The sequence below is a fragment of the Oreochromis aureus genome, linkage group 5 (assembly GCF_013358895.1).
Source record: "Oreochromis aureus strain Israel breed Guangdong linkage group 5, ZZ_aureus, whole genome shotgun sequence".
Classification (NCBI taxonomy): Eukaryota; Metazoa; Chordata; class Actinopteri; order Cichliformes; family Cichlidae; genus Oreochromis; species Oreochromis aureus.
Window position 1 is genome coordinate 26,475,389 of NC_052946.1, and position 24,895 is coordinate 26,500,283.

The following is a 24,895-nucleotide window of genomic DNA, read 5'->3' on the forward strand; positions in this document are numbered from 1 at the left end:
TGCTGTCACAAAAATGGCTGGAAAACATATTTTAATATTTTTGGACCAATTTATTACAAATTAAGTACAACATTCTTTAAATATCTTTCCACCCAGAGCTAAAGAAATCCCTGCATAATGACCTTCATCTATCAGCGCCATTTAAAGCTAAAGACTTGGTTTACAAAAAGCAAATTATTATAGCAGGACATCTCATTGGTTCATGTATTCTGGAAATGGCTCGGTGTGGATCGCCTCAAACTGCTAAAGCAATATTTGTGGGGGGGGGGAGCTGTGGTAAAAGCATCATAAAACAAGTTTGAGGCAAACGCACTGCCAGGAATGTCAAGTTTTAGTTTTCAAACTTTCTCCCACATTGGATGTACTATTAACGAGCTCTGACAGACTGACAGTACCTCGCAATCACAGTTAAACATTACATAAATAAGTGACACATCTACCATCTAAATATTTTTCAGTTGTTGGTTAACAGTAAAACGCACCTTTGTTCTGTTTAAACTGCAGTCTTTATCTGGCTATCCAAACCAGAAATTTCTTCTTCCTCTTAGAAAAGCACAAGCAGTGCAAGAGAGAAGCTTCAGCTTAAAGACAGAAGACTGACACAGAGACGACAAGGAAAAACTGTATTTTCAGCTTCTCTGAGAAAAGATGTCTTTCCAGTCCGAGGAGGATCTTTCCTGTCCCGTCTGCCACGACATCTTTAGGGATCCAGTTTTCCTGATATGCAGCCAGAGCTTCTGCAAGACGTGTCTGAAGAACTGCTGGGCACAGAAGCTGGAACAGCAGTGCCCAGTCTGTAAGAATATATCTGAACAGAGTGACCCACCCTGTAACTTTGTCCTAAAGAACCACACTGAAGCTTACTTACAGGAGAGGGATCCGAGTGCTTCAGTGGAGTCTGAGGTTCTGTGCAGTCTGCACCACGAGAAACTCAAACTCTTTTGTCTGGACCATCAGGAGCCAGCATGTGTCATCTGTCGTGATTCGAGAGCACACGTCGACCCACAAGTTCAAACCCATTGATGAGACTGTGCAGGATCACAAGAAAGAGCTTCAGAAAGCCCCGAAACCATTACAGGACAAACTGAAGGTCTTACAAAAAGTGCAAGGAAACTTTGATATAACACAGCAATGCATTAAATTCCAAGATCAACACATAGAGAAGCAGATCAAGGAGCAGTTTAAGAAGTTTCACCAGTTTCTACATGAGGAAGAGAGGGTCAGGCTCACTGCTTTGAAGAAGGAAGAGCAAGAGAAGAGTCAGAAGATAAAGGAGAAGACTGCAGCTTTGAGCAGAGAGATGCCAGCTCTTTTACAAACGATAGGAGGTGCAGAGGAAGTGCTGAGAGCTAAAGATGTCTCATTCCTGCAGAACTACAGAGCTACACTGAAAGGTGTCCAGCAGTATCCCTCAACGGATGATCCACCGCTGGTCTCAAAGCTCTTATAGATATGGCCAAGCACCTGGGAAACCTGACTTACAACATCTGGAACAAGATGAAGGGGGTGGTTTTTTACGCTCCTGGGACTCCAAATGCTGCCCATCCAGAATGCTCTGTCTCCAAAGATCTGACCAGTGAGAGGCACCAGCTTCCTGACAAGCCAGAAAGGTATCCAATTTTTCTGTCTACAGGAATTCCCAATAAAGGATGTGGTGGACTCCAGTAAGGTCAATATCCCTGAGAGTACTAACAAAAAATCTACTGGGTTGGGATTTAGGAGAAAAATAAAAATGATTGATAGTGTTAGGATACTATTATTACCTGCTTTGGTGACTTAATTCTCACTGGGTTTAGTCTGTCGGCCATCTGACAAAGATCTATGTTTTGGGCCTTTTTAAGTATTGGATGAAGTACAAAGTCCTGTCTTTTCTTCTTTGTAAATTTTATTTTGAGGTTGGGTTAAAATTAAATTATTTTTTTTTTTTAATTTGGCACAAGTTAGACAGTAAAAAGTTCAGCATCAGAATCTTTTTTTGTGTGTGGTAATGACTAACTAATTTAGAGGTTGTGCTTCTCATTTGTCTATTCAACAATCAAATGAACCCCTATGAGTAAGGCAACAATGCAAAGGTAAAACTCCCTCTTAACAGGAAGAAACTTCCTGCAGAACCAGGCTCAGGGAGGGGCGGCCATCTGGTGTGACTGAGTATGGGTGAGGGGAGGAAGACAGGACACAAGACATGCTGTGGGAGAGAGCCAGAGATTAATAATAACTAATGATTAAATGTATAGTGGGGTATAAACACGAGGTGAATGAAGAAGAAACTCGTAAATGTAGACCTATTGGAGCGTAACTAAGGGAGGATTCAGGGTCACCTGATCACGCCCTAACCATAAGCTTTGCCAAAGACAAAGTTTTATGCCTAATCTTAAAAGTAGAGAGGGTTTCTGTTTACCCAGTCTGGGAGCTGGCTCCACAGAGGAGGTGCCTGAAAGCTGAAAGGTCTGCTTCCAATTCTACTTATATTATTCTAGGAACAACAAGTAAGCCTGCAGTGTGAGAGTGAAGTACTCTAATGCTGTGATATGGTACTATCAGGTCTTTAAGGTAAGATGAACACTGATTATTTGGGACCGTGTATGTGAGGACATGGATTTTAAATAAAATTCTGGATTTAAACGGAGACCAGTAAAGAAATATCTCTTGCCAGTTGGCATAAACTGGTCAGGTGGTTGTAACTAAAATATCTGGGCCTTTTGATATCTGGTTGCTGCAGTGGTTCATACTGTTGCTGATTGTCTCTGATCTTTCGGTCTCTTCAGGTTTTGGATTCTGTCCACTCACGATGCCAGCAAAGTACGAGCCAGCGGCCCTGGGCTGACCAGCAGTGTCTCTGCCACATTTCCTGCTGAGTTTAACATTGATGCTAAAGATGGTGGCCAGGGCCAACTGAGCGTGCTCATCACAGTCTGTATCAGACACACTTATATACACACGCTAAAACAGATATCTCACTTTAACTTCTGTTCCTTCCTCTTCAGGACCAGGGGGGTAAACATAACCAGGCCAACATCCATGACAACGGTGACGGTACATACCGGGTATCATACGTCCCCGACTGTGCAGGCTGGTACACCATCATTATTAAATATGGAGGTGATGACATCCCAGCATCACCCTACAGAGTCCATGCCACATCAGCTGGTGCTGCCAGCAGGTGCGCCATGAGTGGTATGTGACTGCTGAGAGTCTGACATTAAGCATCTAATTGTTTTAGCAATTTGATTTATATATAATGTGTCCTTCCCCAGGTCCTGACATGCATCCCACTTTGGCTTTTGGTGAGGAGATGTATTTAGAATAGAATAGAATAGAATAGCTTTTTATTGTCACTGTTACAAGAACAGTGAAAGGCAGTTTGGCATCTCTCCGTGTGTGTGAAGTACACAATAGCGTAAGTATTTACACAATGACAAATTTACATTTACACAAGAAAGATATGTACAAGTTATACATACACCTGCAAACATACACGCACATACATACATATATGTATATATACATATTTGCATCCGTACATGCATACACACACATATTTCCACATACACACTTACATCTATATACATACACATACATGCCATCTAACTAGCAGGTGCATTGAGAGGTGCAGTGTGATCAGTGATATTGCACATTGAGTGGGGGGTGCTGTTGGAACTATACTAAATAATGTTATAATAAATACAGTTTAAAGAGGTAGGGTGTTGTTTGCATTGAAGTATAAACAGAAATACGATTTATAAATAAGGTGTAATGTCCATGAGTGTTGGCAGTGCAGTTATCCTCCAATCAGGGTGGAGGTAGGGCATGTTTGACAGCCTGTGGGTAAAAACTTCTGTTGAGTCTGTTTGTCTTCGACCTGATGGACCTGTAGCGTTTACCAGAGGGAAGGGGAAAAAGTGAGTGTCCAGGGTGTGAGGGGTCTTTAATGATGATGCTGGCTTTCTGCTGAAGTCTGCCAGTATAGATGTCTCTGAGGGAGTTAGTGAGGTGCCGATTGCCCGCTCTGCTGCCCTCACCACCCGCTGCAGTTTCCTCTTGTCCTCCGCAGTGCAGCAGTTGAACCAGAGTGTGCAGCAGTAAGTCAGAAGGCTCTCAATGGTGGAGCGGTAGAAGTTTACTAGCAGTCTTTGGGGTAATTGAGCCTGACGTAGTTTCCTGAGGAAGTACAGCCTTTGTTGTGCTTTCCCTACCTGGTGGGAGATGTTTGTGGACCAGGTAAGGTCGGCCGAGATGTGGACTCCGAGAAACTTGAAGCTTTCTACCCTTTCTACCTCCTCCCCATCAATGTAGAGGGTAGAGTGCTCAGATCGCTTTGTTCTTCTGAAGTCGATCACCATCTCCTTGGTCTTGGCTGTGTTCAGATGCAGGTTGTTGTCGTCACACCATTGCTTCAGATGCTGAACCTCCTCTCTGTACGCTGAATCATTGTTGTTGTCGATCAGTCCTATGACAGTGGTGTCATCAGCAAATTTTATAATGGTGTTACTGGTGTGGATAGGTGAACAGTCATGGGTGAAAAGTGAGTATAGGAGGGGACTGAGGACACACCCTGTGGGACACCCACATTCAGAATGAGGGTGGAGGAGGTGTGCTCTCCCATTCTTACGTTCTGGGGTCTGTTGCTCAGGAAGTCCAGTATCCAGCTGCACAGTGAGCTGCTGAGTCCTAAGTTGCTTAGTTTATTAACCAGTTTGTGGGGTTGAACTGTATTGAAGGCAGAGCTGAAGTCCACAAACAGCATTCTCACATAGGTGTTACTACAGTCCAGGTGTGTGAGGGCTGTGTGAAGAGCTGTTATTATGGCGTCCTCTGTCGACCTGTTTGCCCTGTATGCAAACTGGTGTGGATCGAGGTTTGCAGGGATGGCAGCTTTAATGTGTGACATGATGAGCTGTTTGAAACATTTGGCAATTATGGGTGTTAAAGCAACTGGACGATAGTCATTCAAGCAGCTCACTGTGTTCTTCTTGGGCACTGGAACGATGGTGGGTGACTTAAGGCAGGATGGTACTACAGACTGTAGCAGTGAGAGGTTGAAGATGGTGGTGAAAACCTCTGCTAGTTGGTCTGCACATGCTTTAAGCACTCTACCGGCTACACCGTCAGGACCAGCTGCTTTCCTCGCGTTGACTCTGCGCAGTGTGGCTCTGACCTGGTGCTGCTCCAGCTGGATGGGGCGTCGTCCCTCTCTGTAATGGCAGGATGGGTGATGGTGTCCCTGTTTTCTTGGTCAAAGCGGCGAAGAAATGGTTTAGGGTGTCAGGTAAGGTGATGTCTGGGGAGTTGGTTTGTGTGCAACTGTCTTTGTAGCCAGTGAGTGTCTTGATCCCCTGCCACATGTTTCTGGAGTTCTTTGTGTTAAAGTGTTCCTCGATGCGCTGTTTGTATTTGCGCTTGGCTTCTTTTATGCCTTTAACCAGAGATTGGCGTGCCTCTTTGTAGACTTGTTGGTCTCCTGATTTGAAGGCGCTGTCACGTGCTCTTAGTAGGGCTCTCACCTCACTGTTGAGCCATGGCTTCTGGTTCGGGAACACTTTAACAGTCTTTGTTGTTGTTACGCTCTCAGTACAGAAGCTGATGTATGAGAGTACGGCAGATGTGTGGCCCTCCAAGTCTGATCCTTCTGCAAATACACTCCAATTCGTGTTATCAAAACAGTCTTGTAGGGCCGTGGTGGCTTCCGCGGTCCACACTCTTACATGATTTTTCAGATGGTTTTTGTCTTTGAATTTTTCTTTTTGGTTTTTGTATCCCATTTCAGTGCCAGCACCATTGGAGGAACACAGCCCTCATTTGCCGCACATTGTTGGGTTATATGGACTGCAGCAAGATCTGTAAAGTCCACAAAGGCCATGAAGCCCGCTAAAGCCAGAAGTGATTAACCTTTAAAGGGAATAGTCTGACTTTTACTTTAGAAAGCTGAAAATTATTCCCATTAGCAACACAGATACACAATTAAATCAATTAGCTAATGTAGTTATGAGACTAGTGTCATTTCACACTGAGAATATAATATAGCCTACATTAAAGATTATATTACTATATGAATGTTATTAAAAATGAGCAATGGTTGAATAAAAAAAATATTAATAACTTTTTATACAGTGGCTTGCAAAAGTATTCGGCCCCCTTGAACTTTTCCACATTTTGTCACATTACATCCACAAACATGAATCAATTTTATTGGAATTCCAGGTGAAAGACCAATACAAAGTGGTGTACACGTCAGAAGTGGAACGGAAATCATACATGATTCCAAACATTTTTTACAAATAAATAACTGAAAAGTGGGGTGTGCGTAATTATTCAGCCACCTTTGGTCTGAGTGCAGTCAGTTGCCCATAGACATTGCCTGATGAGTGCTAATGACATATAGAGTGCACCTGTGTGTAATCTAATGTCAGTACAAATACAGCTGCTCTGTGACAGCCTCAGAGGTTGTCTAAGAGAATATTGGGAGCAACAACAGCATGAAGTCCAAAGAACACACCAGACAGGTCAGGGATAAAGTTATTGAGAAATTTAAAGCAGGCTTAGGCTCCAAAAAGATTTCCCAAGCCTTGAACATCCCACAGAGCACTGTTCAAGCGATCGTTCAGAAATGGAAGGAGTATGGCACAACTGTAAACCTACCAAGACAAGGCCGTCCACCTAAACTCACAGGCCGAACAAGGAGAGCGCTGATCAGAAATGCAGCCAAGAGGCCCATGGTGACTCTGGACGAGCTGCAGAGATCTACAGCTCAGGTGGGGAATCTGTCCATAGGGACAACTATTAGTCGTGCACTGCACAAAGTTGGCCTTTATGGAAGAGTGGCAAGAAGAAAGCCATTGTTAACAGAAAACCATAAGAAGTCCGTTTGCAGTTTGCCACAAGCCATGTGGGGACACAGCAAACATGTGGAAGAAGGTGCTCTGGTCAGATGAGACCAAAATGGAACTTTTGGCCAAAATGCAAACGCTATGTGTGGCGGAAACTAACACTGCACATCACTCTGAACACACCATCCCCACTGTCAAATATGGTGGTGGCAGCATCATGCTCTGGGGTGCTTCTCTTCAGCAGGGACAGGGAAGCTGGTCAGAGTTGATGGGAAGATGGATGGAGCCAAATACAGGGCAATCTTGGAAGAAAACCTCTTGAAGTCTGCAAAAGACTTGAGACTGGGGCAGAGGTTCACCTTCCAGCAGGACAACAACCCTAAACATAAAGCCAGGGCAACAATGGAATGGTTTAAAACAAAACATATCCATGTGTTAGAATGGCCCAGTCAAAGTCCAGATCTAAATCCAATCGAGAATCTGTGGCAAGATCTGAAAACTGCTGTTCACAAACGCTGTCCATCTAATCTGACTGAGCTGGAGCTGTTTTGCAAAGAAGAATGGGCAAGGATTTCAGTCTGTAGATGTGCAAAGCTGGTAGAGACATACCCTAAAAGACTGGCAGCTGGAATTGCAGCAAAAGGTGGTTCTACAAAGTATTGACTCAGGGGGCTGAATAATTACGCACACCCCACTTTGCAGTTATTTATTTGTAAAAAATGTTTGGAATCATGTATGATTTTCGTTCCACTTCTCACGTGTACACCACTTTGTATTGGTCTTTCACCTGGAATTCCAATAAAATTGATTCATGTTTGTGGCTGTAATGTGACAAAATGTGGAAAAGTTCAAGGGGGCCGAATACTTTTGCAAGCCACTGTATGACATCTTTTGAAAGAAAGTTAGAAGAGCTAAAAGTAAAAGGAGATAAAAATGAGTAATAAAGAGAATGGAAAAATCAGCCAATTAAAGCTAATATAAAAAATAAATTACATTAAAAATGATCACTAAGACAAGACAATTTAAATAATTATGAAAGACAACAAATACTCAAAGTGGAGGTGTGGAGGCACAGGAAAAGCCTGAAAGAGATACTGTTCCAAAGACAGGTCGTACAATGTGAGGACATTTGAAATATACTGTGGCATGAGCCCAGATTCGACAACAATATCAAATAAGATCTATTTTAGAAATTGATAGGTAGCCATTAATAAGTGTTGCTGTGAGTGTGTTGGACGCATCAGAACCAGTCATGATTATTCTGTCTTTTGCCCATTTAGCTGCGGGAAGTTCTATGCCATCCAGTGTTTAATTTTATGGATACAGCACATTGAGTTTCCAAGGAGTTAGAGTCCAGAGAGATTATTTTCAAAAGAGGTTTTATAATTGTGTTGCAGGTAAAATGACAGATTTGGGAACTTCCTTCAGGAATGAACCTCACAGGCAGAATATGCAGGGCAGCTGAAGACGAGTTCATTCTGTCAATCAGTAATCCTGAATTAAAAAAGGGATGTCAGTTATGATGCGGGTGAAAAAAAGGAAAAAGAAAAAAGCTTAAAAATTCCAAGAATTTCTCCATTGAGGGTTTTATACCAACATTTGTTGAAGCCATTCATTATCGGTTCATTGCCGGTTCCTTTCAATACGGTCTATGGTTTAATAAGTGTCAAGTCACACTTATTTGTTCAGTAAAAAGAGTGAGTTCGGACGAGGAAGTCCGACAAAAGGACACCTTGAGTTGAGCAAGGTGTCTAACTGACTCAGGATTTCAGAGAATCGAGTCAACTGTGATCTTGAGTTTTAATGGTAAATTGATTTTAAAGGAAAATCAAGGTTTACCGTGTTGAAGTAATTTTGATGATATTACTGGATATTACAAGAAACTGTTTTTAAATCATCACTGGCTGCAGTGAGATACATGTGCTGAAGATTACTGGACCCATAGAGGTCCATTTGATGAAGTTCTTGGGCAGATAAATGACAGAAACAGTTTTTGAATCTTGTGGAGAATTTTGAAGCACTAAGGTTGAATTTTCTCCGTGCTTGGTGCGCTGTGAGGAATATTATATCACAGTTATAAGTCCAAAGTTTTATGCCCTGGAGGCCAAGAGTTGTGTGTAGAGAAGAACATGACTTAGAAAAGGACATTTAAGGTCACATTTTTGTCTAAGCTGGGGAGAATTGTCCCATATGTGTTTATTTCTCTTCTCTTTTAAGAGGACATACGCAGTTACTGGGTGTTGTCTACTTCCTCTTTTTGATTGTAAACAGCATGTTTGATAAAAAATACTCTTAGGAAAGCGTATTTTGAGTGATTCTAAGTGTGTGAATGTTGTGAGTACTGGATTTGTGTGATTCGTACAAAATAATAAATAAGTAATAATAACACTACATGGGTTCATAGCAGAGTGCGGGAAAAAGGGGAAGTCTGAGAGAAGAGTGTGTGAGACGACGAAGTTCAGGGAAGTGTGTAAAATGCTGATGAAAGTATTGTGTGAATGATGCTACAAAACTGAGCTAAAGAATGGTGATATGTGTGGAAACCCCCCCCCCCCCAAAAAAAACAAAAAATAAAAACTGTTAATTGTCTTGACGTCTGAAAGAGCTCTGCTAAGCACGCTGAAGATTTTGATGTGAATGCTTGCAAAGGCAAAGAGCTTAGTATATTTAAGTGTGTGTGCGTGTAATAAGGGTGCATTCTTTTTATATCAACATTTAGCAGAATTACAGAGGGTTTATAGACTGTAAATACAAAAAAAGAGTTCGATTAGGCTGTAGAAACAGGAAAGGGAGAAATAGAAATAGAAATAGATCAAAATATAAGTGTGTGTGTGGCTGTGTGTGTGTTTAAGCAGGACGTGGAGCAGGAAACTGTGAGCTTGTGACGTTGCAACATGAAAACAGAGGAATTAGAGACTTGAATGTAATAAGACATAGTAATGAAAATGATATTAAATAAGTGTTTTAGTGTGTTAATACAGGTGCCCATGGACTTACTCAACCTCAAAAATCAGTAAAGTGGCAAAATGATAGATTAACAGAATTGGGACGACAAATAGGCCAGCCTTTGGCTTAAAATTTTACAGCTTGACCTCTCATTCTGTCCCCATCCTGAGAAGAAGCTTAAAGGACAGTCAATCTCCTGATGAAGACAGAAGACAGACAGAACATCGTGGACTTGAAGAATTAACAGCAGGCAAAAGACAGTGCAACTGACCTAAAACACTGAAGGGTCAAGCAGCAGCATGTATGAATACCACTGATGGAAAATGAGCTTTGAATGACAAGCTGGAAACTTGACAAGTGACATGACTGTTTGAAGGCACTGGACGTGATATTTGCCATGCTGGGAGTTAACCTACAAGAAAAGACTGAAAAGATCAACGGAGAAGAAACAGAGAACAAGAAACAGCTGAGTTGGGCCTGTGTTTGCTGGAGATTTGAAGGCCACACAGGACACTGTGAGAAGAGGGACAGGGACCAGTGGGAGGTCAAGCCCGGACGAGTTCAAGTGAGGGCGTACAGGATATAATTGGATTGAAAATGGAGGCCGAACTGGTGGAGGTTTAGAAATGCCCAGAGCATCATAACAAAGAGGTAAAAAAAAAAAGACAGAGAAAAATAAATAGATGAACTAACAATTACATGAATGAATAGAAAACACACATACACAAATTGTTACATGTGAAATTATTTTTGGAAAGAATCAGAAGTGAGACAGTTTGAATCCACAGCTCAGTCCAAAGAGGCATGAATTAAACCTGATTTAAAAAAAATACATATGCAATGAAGAGGCAGCTTACACTCAACATTAATATGACCACATAACATAAACGCAATGAAGAACATGCTTACATTCATGAATGAGAATACATGACATAAATTGGTGTTTCTGGTCGGAGAGAGAGAAGTGTGTTGATTAAGCAGTGATGATAATAATGAAAATGTGCTAGTGTTGTCACTTTCAGGTGCAAAGCAGACCTGGATCAATTTTCCACATGCAGCAGTCGGAAGAAAGTTATAGGTTAACATCACTGGAAATGTTTAGGCCAAGTTTCTGGTTGAATTGTTTACAGCGCCATGTGTCACTGAACCTGACAAGCGAGCTCTAATTCCTGGCTGAAGACAAGGAATGCGGTTATTTAAGGTGGGAAATCAAAATTTGGGTTAGCAAACCTGGGAAAAAGAAAACTGACTGTTTAAGTGGGAAAATTGTGAAGGAGTCTGAAAGACTGTAAAAAGAAACATATACAAAATCACACACACAAACAGAAAATGCATTAACCTTACAAATACAAGAGAGCTCATGAAGATTAGACAGCATCTTGAGTATGTGAGTCTGTGTATCATCTTGTCCAAGTCGCGTAATGTGTAGTAGTTTTTAGAATAGTGAATTAAAAGTACTCTTGTACAGATTGATCAAAACAAGTGATTACTGTAGAAAGAAATAAAATAATTGAATAAGGTGGTAATGTTTAACCCTACTTCTCGAGAGATGACTCAATATGCAAATTAGTTGGATGACTGGGGACAGGAAAAGAAAAAAGAGGAAGTTAGGTTTCCTGTCTGATTGTATGTGTGAAGCTTGCACTGGAAGAGACACTGTGACCGTGTGGCGTTTAACAAGATTTTCTGTGTATTGAGCAGGTGAAATTATGTCAGTTGACCTCAGAGTCTCAGGACGCTGAAGAACCTGAGGCCACTGAAATATGATGTGGGGAAAATGAACAGAGGGAGTGATTTAAGTCTGATTTCAGACTATGTAAGTATTAGTTAAGCCAAAAGTAGGGCAAAACTTTTGTGGCCCTGAAGTTCTAATCCCAACAACATATGGATAGATTAATAAGCAAAATTTTCTGTGTTTAAGATTTTTGAGGTTGTTGTTTTAGTGATGGGTTGATTCGGTCGGTTAGGTTTGGGTGTTCTTCTTATTTTAATAAAGGGAGTTTTATTAAACATGGACATGTCTAAGGGGGCCCATTATTTTTGTAACAGTGCACTTAGAGAAAACCTGGCAGGTGATTTTGTTTTGTGCTTTGATGAGCTAATAATCAGCTCTCTTTTTTCTCATTTTTGTTCTAAGAAGGCCTGAAAGAGTGATTTAACAGCGCTGTAAAAATTTCCGGGAGAACATATATAAGGTGACCTTTTCCAGATTACAACTGGCTGAGGAGAAGGCTACCTGTGGGAACCTGATCAGGTTGTAGGTCTCTATCTAAAAGGATTGCAGTCAATCCAGTCCAAGAGCATAAAGAACTCTTTTCCTAAAAAACAAAAGGAAACAAAATAAAACAAATGGATGAGCTCATGTTGCTGAGGGTGGAGAATCTGATTATTTGTGCGGGAGTCTCCACCATCAGCAATACCTGGTGTGAATTAACTCTATAGAGGATGTTACCGAAGGTTGATAAAAGAATCTAGGACCTTTTACCAGAAAAGCTAATTATATCTGTTTGGAGTTTACAGTGTGCACTGAGGGAAGTCAGGAGTGGTTTTAAACTGGGATTGAAAGAAAATTAAACTGGGTGAAAAGGGGTCTCACAGCTTGATTTATTAATTGTGGATAGAAGTAATCATGACAAAATAATAAGGAAACGTTGAAAACATACAACCCGTTGAGGGGACAGATAGGGTTGGGCAATCGAAAGGTTTAGTTTTGTTTAGCATAATCTCTTTTGTTATGTTTTAGCTTTTTAACATGAAAGTAAAACTTAATGGGATAAATTAGGGTTTATGTCGTCTTTTAAAAAAAAGACGAAAAGGGGGAGAACTGTCATGTAATTAATATATCCTTAGTGTTTATTTTCTTATTATATTGTTTATTATTATTATATTGTACTTTAATAATGAAGGTTTGTAAAGCAAGGCCACTTTTGACTCATACACTACAGTGGCTTGCAAAAGTATTTGGCCTCCTTGAACTTTCCCACATTTTGTCACATTACAGCCACAAACATGAATCAATTTTATTGGAATTCCACGTGAAAGACCAATACAAAGTGGTGTACACGTCAGAAGTGGAACGAAAATCATACATGATTCCAAACATTTTTTACAAATAAATAACTGCAAAGTGGGGTGTGCGTAATTATTCAGCCCCCTGAGTCAATACTTTGTAGAACCACCTTTTGCTGCAATTCCAGCTGCCAGTCTTTTAGAGTATGTCTCTACCAGCTTTGCACATCTACAGACTGAAATCCTTGCCCATTCTTCTTTGCAAAACAGCTCCAGCTCAGTCAGATTAGATGGACAGCGTTTGTGAACAGCAGTTTTCAGATCTTGCCACAGATTCTCGATTGGATTTAGATCTGGACTTTGACTGGGCCATTCTAACACATGGATATGTTTTGTTTTAAACCATTCCATTGTTGCCCTGGCTTTATGTTTAGGGTCATTATCCTGCTGGAAGGTGAACCTCCGCCCCAGTCTCAAGTCTTTTGCAGACTTCAAGAGGTTTTCTTCCAAGACTGCCCTGTATTTGGCTCCATCCATCTTCCCATCAACTCTGACCAGCTTCCCTGTCCCTGCTGAAGAGAAGCACCCCAGAGCATGATGCTGCCACCACCATATTTGACAGTGGGGATGGTGTGTTCAGAGTGATGTAGTGTTAGTTTCCGCCACACATAGCGTTTTGCATTTTGGCCAAAAAGTTCCATTTTGGTCTCATCTGACCAGAGCACCTTCTTCCACATGTTTGCTGTGTCCCCCACATGGCTTGTGGCAAACTGCAAACGGGACTTCTTATGGTTTTCTGTTAACAATGGCTTTCTTCTTGCCACTCTTCCATAAAGGCCAACTTTGTGCAGTGCATGACTAATAGTTGTCCTATGGACAGATTCCCCCACCTGAGCTGTAGATCTCTGCAGCTTGTCCAGAGTCACCATGGGCCTCTTGGCTGCATTTCTGATCAGCGCTCTCCTTGTTCGGCCTGTGAGTTTAGGTGGACGGCCTTGTCTTGGTAGGTTTACAGTTGTGCCATACTCCTTCCTTTTCTGAATGATCGCTTGAACAGTGCTCCGTGGGATGTTCAAGGCTTGGGAAATCTTTTTGGAGCCTAAGCCTGCTTTAAATTTCTCAATAACTTTATCCCTGACCTGTCTGGTGTGTTCTTTGGACTTCATGCTGTTGTTGCTCCCAATATTCTCTTAGACAACCTCTGAGGCTGTCACAGAGCAGCTGTATTTGTACTGACATTAGATTACACACAGGTGCACTCTATTTAGTCATTAGCACTCATCAGACAATGTCTATGGGCAACTGACTGCACTCAGACCAAAGGTGGCTGAATAATTACGCACACCCCACTTTGCAGTTATTTATTTGTAAAAAATGTTTGGAATCATGTATGATTTTCGTTCCACTTCTGACGTGTACACCACTTTGTATTGGTCTTTCACGTGGAATTCCAATAAAATTGATTCATGTTTGTGGCTGTAATGTGACAAAATGTGGAAAAGTTCAAGGGGGCCGAATACTTTTGCAAGCCACTGTAAGTGCTCACCCAGACTGAAAAACAGGAAGTGTAGAGCTGTACAGCATATTAATAAATACAGGAAGCCAGACAGAAAAGAGGAACTTGTACCATATAAGGAATGTTGGTAATGAAACTGTGTGTGATGGGTGTGACGTCTGAAGTACAAAAATAACACTATATGAGACATATCTTGAGCTTCAAATGTTAGAGATCCTGCAACTGGCTTTTGGGGCTGTGCAGGGCTCTCTCTTCCGGAAGATGATTGAAATAAAAGAAATATAAAATGTTTTGACCACTATGAGTCGGGTTTTCTCTGTTCTATCATGGGGACAAAAGAATCGGGGTTTAATAAAACCTCATGTCAAGTGTCTCTACAGTTCTGAGTTTTGTCCTGTGAAATTCCAGTTATGCATATATATTTTTGCACATAGGTATTTAAAAGCTTTGGATCCACTTGTTTCACTTCAAACTTAACATATTCAGTTCAACACCAGCTGATGTGCAGGTGGATGAACTACCTGTGTAAAACCAGCAAATGTTATTCACGAATCTAGGATAAAAATTCAAGTGCAAAATGAGCCAATTGAAAAATCCAGGGCAGTTTTAAATCGACAGATTTTAGATTTTTTACCTTCAGTCAGTTCAATCTAGTAAACTAGAGTACATCTACCATTTCGCTTCAATGATTCACTACCAGAAAAGTGTCTAAGAGTTCAAAGTCTCTATTCAGTGGTGCATTTATTTTCTCTAATGTTTTCTTTAATTCTGACATTTTTCTATATCAAGGAGAAACATTTCAAAATGTAAATGAGTTGCTTCAGAAAATCCTCAAAAATCATCTGATTTGAGCTGAAAACAAAGTTAGCAGAGAAAGCTTTGCTCAGCAGCTTGTTCACTGGACAGTTATTTGTCGTGCAACTTATGTGTCTTTTAACTCAAATGGGGATGCAAAATGGTGCAGGAGGAGAGACGGAAGGTTTCTTGGCTCATCAGGGGACGGTGACGTGGAAGGGGGAGCCAGGGATGTGGTCCTCACCCCACTTGACCACCAGGATGTAGTTGCCCCGTTCCTTCAGTACGTAGCTGACGTTGTACTGCAGGTTGCCCACGTGTTTGACCAGCACCTCCTCGCAGGGGACCTGTGGGCCGTGCACACCCACCAGAAGCATGTAATGATACCAGCTTTAATGTTATTATTTAATATTATTATTTTTTAAAAGTATGATAGCAAATTATTTTTTAAATCCGTTACTTTTCATTTTTGGGAGTTTTAACCTGTGCACTGAAGGGAAATGCGTAAATTATTCTCTTAAAAGATGGCTTCTACATGCAGTTCCTCCTTACCTGCTTTGCTGCAGTCAACAGTGAAGTTGCTCTTCTGGCCCACAAAGGCCTTGCTCAGGCCAGCTCCTCGGCTCACCACCTTGCTGGCATTAGAGTCACCCAGCCTGGACACAGTGCTCTGCATGAAGCTGCTGGATGCCTGAATTGCCGAATCCAGTGTCAGGGTTGATGTCTCTCTGGCGTTCCATACATTCACGAGGCGATTAACTGAGAGGCAGAAGAAAAAATTTAACCTTAACATGTGGTGCAGAAGAAGAAAACTACTGATGAAGCACTGGTGACAGAATAAGCAACTTTCAACAACATTTAATGGTTATTTATTATTAATGCACCTCTGCCAAACAGGTTATGTGAAGTCTTCCGTTTTTATCCTGTAGTTTATATTTTTTAAAATCAGAATTTGGGCTTGGATGAACTTTGAAGTAATGCAGATCTGAATCCAGGAACTTTTGTAAGCATTCTTGACCATTGGCTCTAAGAAATTAGTTCTGATCAATCCTGCACACCCACTCCTGATCCTGAAGTATATAATTAAGGTGACGTTAAAGGAAAAGCGGCAGGCACAATGGGACAGAGAAGGAAAAGGTAGATATTATTATACTATACAGAAAGTAATTGGACAATGTCATTGAAGAGAAGGAGATTTAATTTCGAGAGTAAGACTTGGTCATACAGGTTTAAATAACAAACTAAAAAAGGATGAATAAGCATGAGACAGGGAATTGTGAATTTTGTGGACAAGAGGAGACATTTGAACATGTAATATTAGAATGTGGTAAATATAGGCGGGGAAAGGCAAATGCTCAAATCTGAATTCCAGAAAAGTTCAGTTAAGGGTAAAATATGTATTACAAAGCACTACATGTGATGTAGAAACATGGTTTCAAAAATAAAATAAGGCTAAACAAGAGTGTCCCAAACCACCAGCTTGACTTGATTTACTGCAGGGGAACCTCTCAGAAAACTGGAGAAAGTTTTGACAAAGGTTTGAGCTGTATCTTGCAGCTACTGGAGGTATTGCAAGCCACCCAAGGTACCCTCTTCACTATTTCTTCAAGTAGCTGGGGAGAAGGCATTTGAAGTGTACAATACCTTCACGTTTGAATGAAATGGTGATGAGCATTGTTACGCCCCTAGTCTAGACGTGTTGAGACGCACATAAGGTTGGAGGAGAGAGAGACAAGTACCCGCCCTGATTCCCAAGCCAAACATCCGAAACCGGTTGTGAGTAAAACAAAGGTGATTTTATTGAAGGTCAGGAAGCATAGCTCCAGGGTGAACCCAGGCCAAAATAATAAACAAAACCAACTAAGACCCGCCAGAGAAAACTAACTAAACCCTAAGAAAGAAACAAAACAAACAAATGACAATACTAACCCTCGCTCCCTAGCTCCGAAAACAGGAGAAAACTGTTCAAAAGAAAAAGGCGGCTCACCCCTTCCGCTTCAGCCTATGCGTGCCTAAGCCCTAAGTTGGAACACCAGTGGCGGCTCTCACAGAGCACGCTCACACAAATACACAGAAAAGTATAAGCTGGAAACCAGGGCCAGGTCCGCGTCTGCTGTCAGACTGCTCGCTCGCTTCTCTCTCTCTCTCTCTCTCTCGTGGCAGCTGTCAGAGCGGCTTTTTGAATGCAGTCACGTGTTCCATGGTCCAATCAGCTGCTCACTACTCTTCATTAGGGGAGGGACCTGCAAAGAGTCTTAAGCACAGTAAAGAGACACAGAACAAAACAGCCCACACAGAGTTCTTATGGCCACAGCCGTAACAAGCATAAGATGATGAAAATAACGGAGAAATTTGAGGAATACTGTAACCCAAAAAAGAACATAACCTTTGAAAGGTACAAGTTTTTTACGTGTGTGCAAGGGAATATGTCGATTAGCCAGTATGTCACAGCGCTACGGTAAGGGTCAAATCATGCGAATTTGGACAATTGCAAGAATCCCTCATCAGAGGTCAAGTAGTGTGTAGAATTACATCTGATACAATGAGAGAGAGGGTGTTAAGAGAAGTTGATATTACTCTCAAAAAGCAACTCAAATTTGCATTGCAGTGGAAACTACTAAAGCTCAAATTAAGCAAATGCATGAGGAGGATCACAACGCACAATGAAAGTAAACGTGTAGATGCAGTGAAACGTAAGCAGACACGCAAAAAGATGGAAAAAGGAAAATGAAACTGAACAAAAAAGACAAAGCAAACACGTTTAATTGCAAATAATGAGGAACTGTGCATGCATCACGCCAATGCCCTGCTTATGGCAAACAGTGCAAAACTGTGAGAAAATCAATCACTTTGCCAGAATGTGTAGATCGAGAAAAGTACACACAGTCACTGATGAACCCACGGATCAGCAAGCAAGTCTGTTCAAGTCTCTGCTGACTAAAAGTACAGTTTTAATTCTTTTAGACCTGAGTGCAGCATTTGACACTGTCGACCACACAATCCTATTAAACAGTCTAAAGATGTATCGGCATTCAAGGCTTTGCTCTAAAATGGTTTGCCTCTTACCTGGAGAGCAGATCATACTCTGTGATGCTGGGAAGCCTTTTTCGTCACCCAGGGAGCGGCGGGATTTGACTGCGCTGGAATGAAGGAGAAGGGCATCTACCAAATTCCCACAGTGGAGAATCTGGTGGCTTCTCATCTCCACCCAAACCAGAAACTTTCCATGTCATCTGGTCCATTCCTGCCCTCCAAGGCGAAATGCCTGCAGTCCTCCCTGGCTGACAGGGCGTAAATCAGTTGCCACCACCATGAGGGCATTGAATGCCTCATCGCTCCTGTTAGCCTACTCAGCGGAGCTTCAGGACCAGACTGCTGCGAAACCCGATGTTAGTGAGCTGTGGGACGAGCTGGGCGTCGTTACCAGTATCTCCACCTCACTAGAGCAACAGTACAAGCAGCGGGCAGAGCTCTCAGCATCATCGACCTCCAGGAGAGGGCAAAATGGCTGAACTTGTCAGGGCTTTCGGACAGAGAAAAACGTGACATTCTGGATGAAAGCATCGACCCCGCTGGCCTTTTCAGGACCGCCGTTGCCAAGATGCAAAGATGGTGCGAGGAGAAAAAGAAGAGGGAGAGGCCCTGCAGCTGTGTCTCCAGGCTGCGCCCCCACCTCCACCCAGTCGCCACACGTTCGGTCAGGTCACCAGCGGTCCAGCTGGCATGCTGACGTTTAAAATCTTAAGGTTATGTATATAACCCCGGTTCTCTGAGTAGCATGAGTGAGTGTCTCACTATGGGAACGCCTCCTGCGTGACCTCATCAGAAGCTCAAATACCATTACGCCAGCCCTTACAGGCTGGCTAAGTGACGCCCATGTCAGGAGGGGCTAGCACCTCCCTATATAATAGGCTGACATAGCGTCAGATGTCATTCAAAACAAGCCCACCTCTTCCTCGCTTCCATAGCAAGGAGGGCGGTCTGGTGAGACACTCACTCATGCTACTCAGAGAACCGGGTTATATACATAACCTTAAGTTCTCTTTCATAGCATTCGTTTCGTGTCTCACTATGGGAGAAATACTGACTCCCGGATTGCCAGACATGCCTGTTAAGAAGACAACTGTCCCCAACAGCACTTCACAGGGGAGAGGCTCCCACCTGGGAAGAACCTGCACTGAGGACTGAATGCGCCAGGTTAGGTGCTGTTACATCCAACCTGTAAAACCTAGCAAATGTGTGAGGTGAGGCCCAGCATGCAGCCGCACACACCTCCTGAATAGAAACTCCCCTAAAAAGAGCCCATGAGGTTGCCAGACCTCTAGTGGAATCTTGACGCAAGCCAGCAGGAGGCTGAAGGCCCCTGCTAGTATAGGCCAGGGCAATTGCTCCTACTATCCAATGGGAGGCGCTGTTTAGACACAGGCTTTCCCATGTGTGGTTTAGTCCAGGACACGAACAGCTGGTCACTTTGTCTGACACTCTGGGTTCTGTCCATATAAATGCGCAGAGCACGGACTGGATACAAGGTATGCAGCCGCTGTTGCTCCTCTGAGGAGAAAGGCGGTGGGTAAAAGGCCGGCAGTTCTATAGGGGAACATGTGCCAACAACCTTTGGGATAAAGGCAGGGTTGAGCCGCATACTGACCCTCGTATTATCTGAGGAGAACTGAATGCATGACTGATGCACTGAGAGGCGTGGATCTCTCCTACACGCTTAGCTGAAGCTAAAGCAATTAATAGAGCTGTCTTCAAGGACAGAAATTTTAACTCAACCTGTTCCAGGGGTTCAAATGGGCCACAGGAGAGCGCAGCTAATACTGTGGGAAGGTCCCATGATGGAGCCAGTGGCCTAGATGTAGGCAATTTACGCCGTGCACCCTTCATGAAACGGCATATTAGGGGATGCTGACCAACAGTCTTTCCCTCAAAACCAATATGGCAGGCTGAAATTGCTGCCAAATACACCTTGATGGTGGAGAAGGCTTTACCTTCATCAATCAGGGCCTGAAGAAATGACAAAATCACAGCCACAGAGCACTGAAAAGGGATGGCCTGTGATTCTAAGCACCAGCTTTCAAACACACGCCACTTGTGCTCATATAGCGTCCTAGTAGACGATGCTCTAGAACTCTGAATAGTGTCGATAACACTATGAGGGAGCCCCACTGTGTTCAGGTTAAACCACTCACGGGCCAAGCCCGTGAGAGCTAACCTCTCTGGGTGGGGTGGAATATTTCCCCCCATGCCTGAGACAGGAGGTCTCTGCGTAGTGGTAATGGCCAAGGTGGGCCGCACAGCAACTGAAAAATCTCCGCCAGCCAGTGCTTCCCTGGCCAGTGCGGGGCTATCAGGATCATATAGTGACCTCTCTCTCTCACTCTGGCCAGAGTTGGAGAAATGAGGGCCACTGGGGGAAAAGCATAGAGGAGGGTTCTTGGCCACTCGTGAGCTAGAGCATCCACCCCGAGTGGAGCTCTCTGATCGTGCAGCGAGTAAAACAGGGGACACTGAGCATTCTCCCTGGATGCATAAATGTCTACGGTCGCCTGACCGAATCGCAGCCAGATCTGCTTCACCACCTCTGGGTGAAGCTTCCAGTCTCCGTACAGTGGGTTGCCCCTGGAGAGAAGATCTGCTCCAAAGTTCAAGATTCCCAGCACGTGAGTTGCCCTCAGCGACAGCAGGTGGACACTGCTCCAGACTATCAGTCTGTGTGCCAGTGTGTGTAACTTGTGGGACCCCAGACCCCCCTGTCTGTTGATGTAGGCCACAACAGTGGAATTGTCCGACCTCACTAAAACATGATGACCTCTCAGCCAAAGGGAGAAAATGTTTTAGCGACAGGTGAACTGCCAGCAGTTCCAGACAGTTTATGTGGGTGGAGCGCATGTGAGGGCCCCATTCCCCATTCACTGTTCTGCCTTCGTGGGTGGCCCCCCAGCCCGAAAGAGAGGCATCTGTGGAGACCACCTTCCTGGCTGAAACCGCCCCCATGGCAACGCCCTGAGACAAGAAACCTGGCTTCTTCCACTCGCGGAGAGCGAGTGAACAGTCTGCTGAGACTCTCATGCGACGGTGGCCGTCTCGGTGAGGGTCTAGTCCCCGCGACCCCACCCAGCGCTGAAAGCCTCTCATGTGCAGGCGTCCCAGTGTTATCGCCACTAGAGAAGAAGCCATCAGACCTAGCAGCCTCTGGCACTGTTTGAGGGTCACTGTGTTGCCTCTGCGAAACAGTGCTAGGGATGACAGCATGGTCGCTGTTCTCTCTGGGGACAGAAAAGCTCTCACCCGGAGGGAGTCTAGGCTGAGCCCTATGAAAGTAATGCACTGAGTTGGCTTCAATGTGCTCTTTTCCATGTTTATCTGGAAACCCAAACTCTCTAGGTGGTGTATGAGAGCATTCGTGTGACAAGCCGCTTCCTGGCGGGTTGGGGCTGCCACCAGCCAGTCGTCGATGTATGTGGCCACCCGAATGCCCTTTTTTCTGAGCGGGGCCACTGCTGCCTCGGTGCATTTTACAAACACCCTTGGGCTCAGTGAGAGACCAAAAGGCAGGACTACAAACTCGTATGCTATCCCCTGGAAAGCAAATCTTAGATACTTTCGGTGTGGGGGATATATGGGGATGTGGAAATAAGCATCCCTCAGGTCGATTGATGTGAACCAGTCGCCCGCTTGTACAAACCGTAGCAGCGAGGCGTGCGTCAACATCCTGAACTTGTATGTCCTTAAATGCCGGTTCAGGGCACGGAGATCCAGAATGGCTCTCATCCCCCTCCCCCCTTTCTTTGGCACAAGGAAATACCTTGAATAAAATCCGCTGTGCATTTCCTCGGGAGGGACAACTCTTATAGCTCCTTTGTCTCTCAAGTTGGAAATTTCCTCCAGGAGAAAGCCGGCAGACTCGCCCAGAGCACGAGAGTAAATGATTTCTTTGAAATGTGGTGGAGCGACATTGAATTGCAGCCTGTAGCCCTTTTCCAATGTCCTCAGCACCCATGCTGACTGAGTGCAGGTAGCCCAGCTCTTTATGTGGAGAGACAGAGGGCTCACTGGCCACTCCACCGAAGATAGCGTTTTGGCGCCCCCTTGTGGTTGTAGCGCGAAACATACGCCATTTCGGTGTCCCGTCACCTCTGTCGCAGGCGAGGGAGGTGACGGGCTCATCTGCACTATCACAGCCGTGGAAAGGCGAGTCTCCACGGGCTGCGTTATGGCAGACGTTGCTCTGTTTTTCAGCATGTTTGATTTTTTCATGTGTTTTACAACACTCAACAGCGCCCTCGGCAAACTGCCTTGATGCGCGTGTCGGGGCTTTCTTAATACAGAATGCATGAGAGAAGTGCTTGTGAAACAACACTGCGAACTTTGGCTCTCTCTTTCCTCTGGCGGGTCCAGTGACAGGAACGCCGGCCAGAGTTATGCACTCTGTGTGGAGCATGTCCCGTTGAACTTGCTCTGGAACGGAGCTGGTTGGCGGCAGAGCGGCCCATGAAGGGGGGAAACTGGGTTCGCTCTCGCCTAGAGGAGAGGCTGTCAGGCCGGCCGCTTCTTCCTCCTCACGGTCGCGGCAGCGGGGGGAGGAGGAGGGGCCGCTTGAGGTCTGGCCTGGGGAGACTGTTCCCGAGTCCATGGATTCTTAGGAGCCCCAGCAGCCTGGGAGGCTGCCTGCGTCTTAGGCACTTTGGGGATCCTGAAAGCGGGGACCGGGTGAGACGCTGCCTGCGCGAATGACTGGCGCAGTGCCGCTGGAGTGGCGTGCTGGGCCCTCCTCGGCAGGCAGAGTTTCAGAGCCTCATCATCTCTCTTTTTCTCCTCACATCTCTTCTGCATGGATGTAACAGCCGCACCGAAGAGACCTTGAGGGACGACAGGGGAGTCGAGGAGTTCCTCTTTTTCCTTAGTCGTCAGGTTGGTGAGCCCGAGCCAGCGTGCTCGCTCCTGAAGAACCATGAGGCCCATGGCTCTCCCAGTAGCCTGTACGGCTACCTTGTGGAGGCGGAGGACGTGGTCAGTTATAACGCAGATTTCTTCCCACACTGTGGTATCTGGTTTAGCTGTCATGTCCTCTTCTAGCTCAGCTTGGTAAGCCATTAGCATAGAGGAGGCGTTGTGGGCTCTTACCGACAGAGCCGCTGCCTTGTAGCACTTATCTGTAAGGCTAGACTGGAAGCGGTCTGTCTTGGAGGGAGAGATGGAGCCGATGAGGACAGAGGCGTCTTGGTGAAGATGGCTCGCTACCAACGGCTCCACTTGTGGCATCTGGCGGAGGCCGATAGACTCCATCCCCTCACAATCCAGCAGAGAGCTCCCCGCGATGGGGTGTTTCTCGCTGTAAGGTTTTGCTTTCCACGTCACTGCTATCTCATCGAGTAGCTCCGGGAAAACAGGCAACACATGCTTCCCTGTCTTTTTCGCCTTCGGCAATTTCTTACCTTCAAAACGAGATTTTACAACCTCTGTTTGTATGGCGGGCCACGGGATGTTGAGCCTAGCAGCTGCGCGCTTGCACATGTCCTGCATGTTGAGATCCAGGGGAGACGGCGGTGTCGGTTTTTCAACCTCGCCGGTAGCCGAGTGCTTTGCAGCCCAGCTGATGCTAGCCAAGGAGGTGGAATTTTCCTCCTCCTCGTCAGACAGCAGGAGGTCCGAGTCAGCCGACTCATCTCCGTCCTCGTTAGCATCTCCTCCCCGGGTGACTCCAGCATGGGGGAAAAACTCACAATCTCCGTGTGCCTCCAGCGACGGGAAAGCGGTCGCGATGGGCTGAGGGTCTACCTCTGCCCAGCTCGGCCCTGGCGTTGCGGCCAAATCATCGGGCATCTCAATTTCTCCTTGCACCGCAGCAGCCTCACACAGCAAAGGGTCGCCACCCGACAGGTTAGCCTGGCGAGCTAGCCTCTTGGCGGAGTAGCTGCGTGAGAAAGCCGCGCAGTGGATACAGTCGTGTGCGGGTGTCAAGGCAGCCTGAGCGTGAGATAAACCCAGGCATGCCGCACACACTAGGTGTGTATCCCAGGCAGAAATCTTCTTGCCGCAAGGACAAAGTTTTGCAACTGCGTTGTCAGTCGTAGCCATGGTTAGCTAGAGGGTTGCGCACGTTAGCGAGACCGACACTGAGTGTGGAAAATATTGCTATTCCTCAGCTAGCGTGGGGTGAAAAGTAGTGCTACTTTTCTACAGGTATTGCTACCTAATGTGTAAAAACCGCTAGCGCCGAAGGGTATTGCTACCTGATGGTGAAGCTAGTGGTACCTTTATTAGCAAAGTGTTGCTACTTCGCTTTGGGAAAATATTGCTACTTCCCAGGGTGAAAGTATTGCTACTTGACACCAGCACTAGCTACAGAACAGTATTGCTACTGCTTGTATGCTAGTGGACAACTGAAATGCGGGGAACAAAGCGCCCGGCGACCGAGTTGTTCACTCGAATCTGTGGACAGTTTAGCTTAGCACCCAATAGCACAGTTGTCTACAGGCTTCTGTGAGAAGCGAGAAGAGGTTTTTGAATGACATCTGACGCTATGTCAGCCTATTATATAGGGAGGTGCTAGCCCCTCCTGACATGGGCGTCACTTAGCCAGCCTGTAAGGGCTGGCGTAATGGTATTTGAGCTTCTGATGAGGTCACGCAGGAGGTGTTCCCATAGTGAGACACGAAACGAATGCTATGAAAGAGAACCCTCGCCACCCAGCCCCGCAGGTAGCGGCCCAGGGTCCCCTAGGATCGCAGAACACTAAGACCCACTGGCCCAGGAAACATGTCCCGCCTGCTGCCGCTCAGGGTGCCCCACCACCAGCTAA

The 24,895-nt window shown here is 44.8% G+C and overlaps 2 protein-coding genes across 3 annotated transcripts in view; one reads left to right on the top strand and one right to left on the bottom strand.

The window, feature by feature from the left end:
- The first annotated feature begins 528 nt into the window (after positions 1-528).
- Positions 529-3,417, top strand: LOC120440328 (filamin-B-like). Of its 2 annotated transcripts, XM_039612657.1 has the most exons (4): positions 529-1,610; positions 2,766-2,910; positions 2,985-3,174; positions 3,255-3,417. In XM_039612657.1, exons 1-4 carry the CDS (start codon positions 1,453-1,455, stop codon positions 3,305-3,307), a joined length of 546 nt encoding a protein of 181 aa, XP_039468591.1. In that variant the 5' UTR covers positions 529-1,452; the 3' UTR covers positions 3,308-3,417. The 2 variants fall into 2 exon arrangements, with proteins under 2 accessions (XP_039468591.1, XP_039468590.1); XM_039612656.1 differs by having other exon boundaries at positions 2,766-3,174.
- Positions 3,418-14,281: 10,864 nt separating this feature from the next.
- Positions 14,282-24,895, bottom strand: part of LOC116317143 (filamin-B-like) — a 37,845-nt gene continuing 27,231 nt past the window's right edge. Inside the window, exons 14-15 of the mRNA XM_039612415.1 lie at positions 15,643-15,849; positions 14,282-15,437 (exon numbers count right to left, since the gene is read on the bottom strand). Of these exons, the coding sequence (XP_039468349.1) occupies positions 15,331-15,437; positions 15,643-15,849 (314 nt within the window). The 3' untranslated portion in view covers positions 14,282-15,330. The remainder of the gene's footprint in view (positions 15,438-15,642; positions 15,850-24,895) is intronic.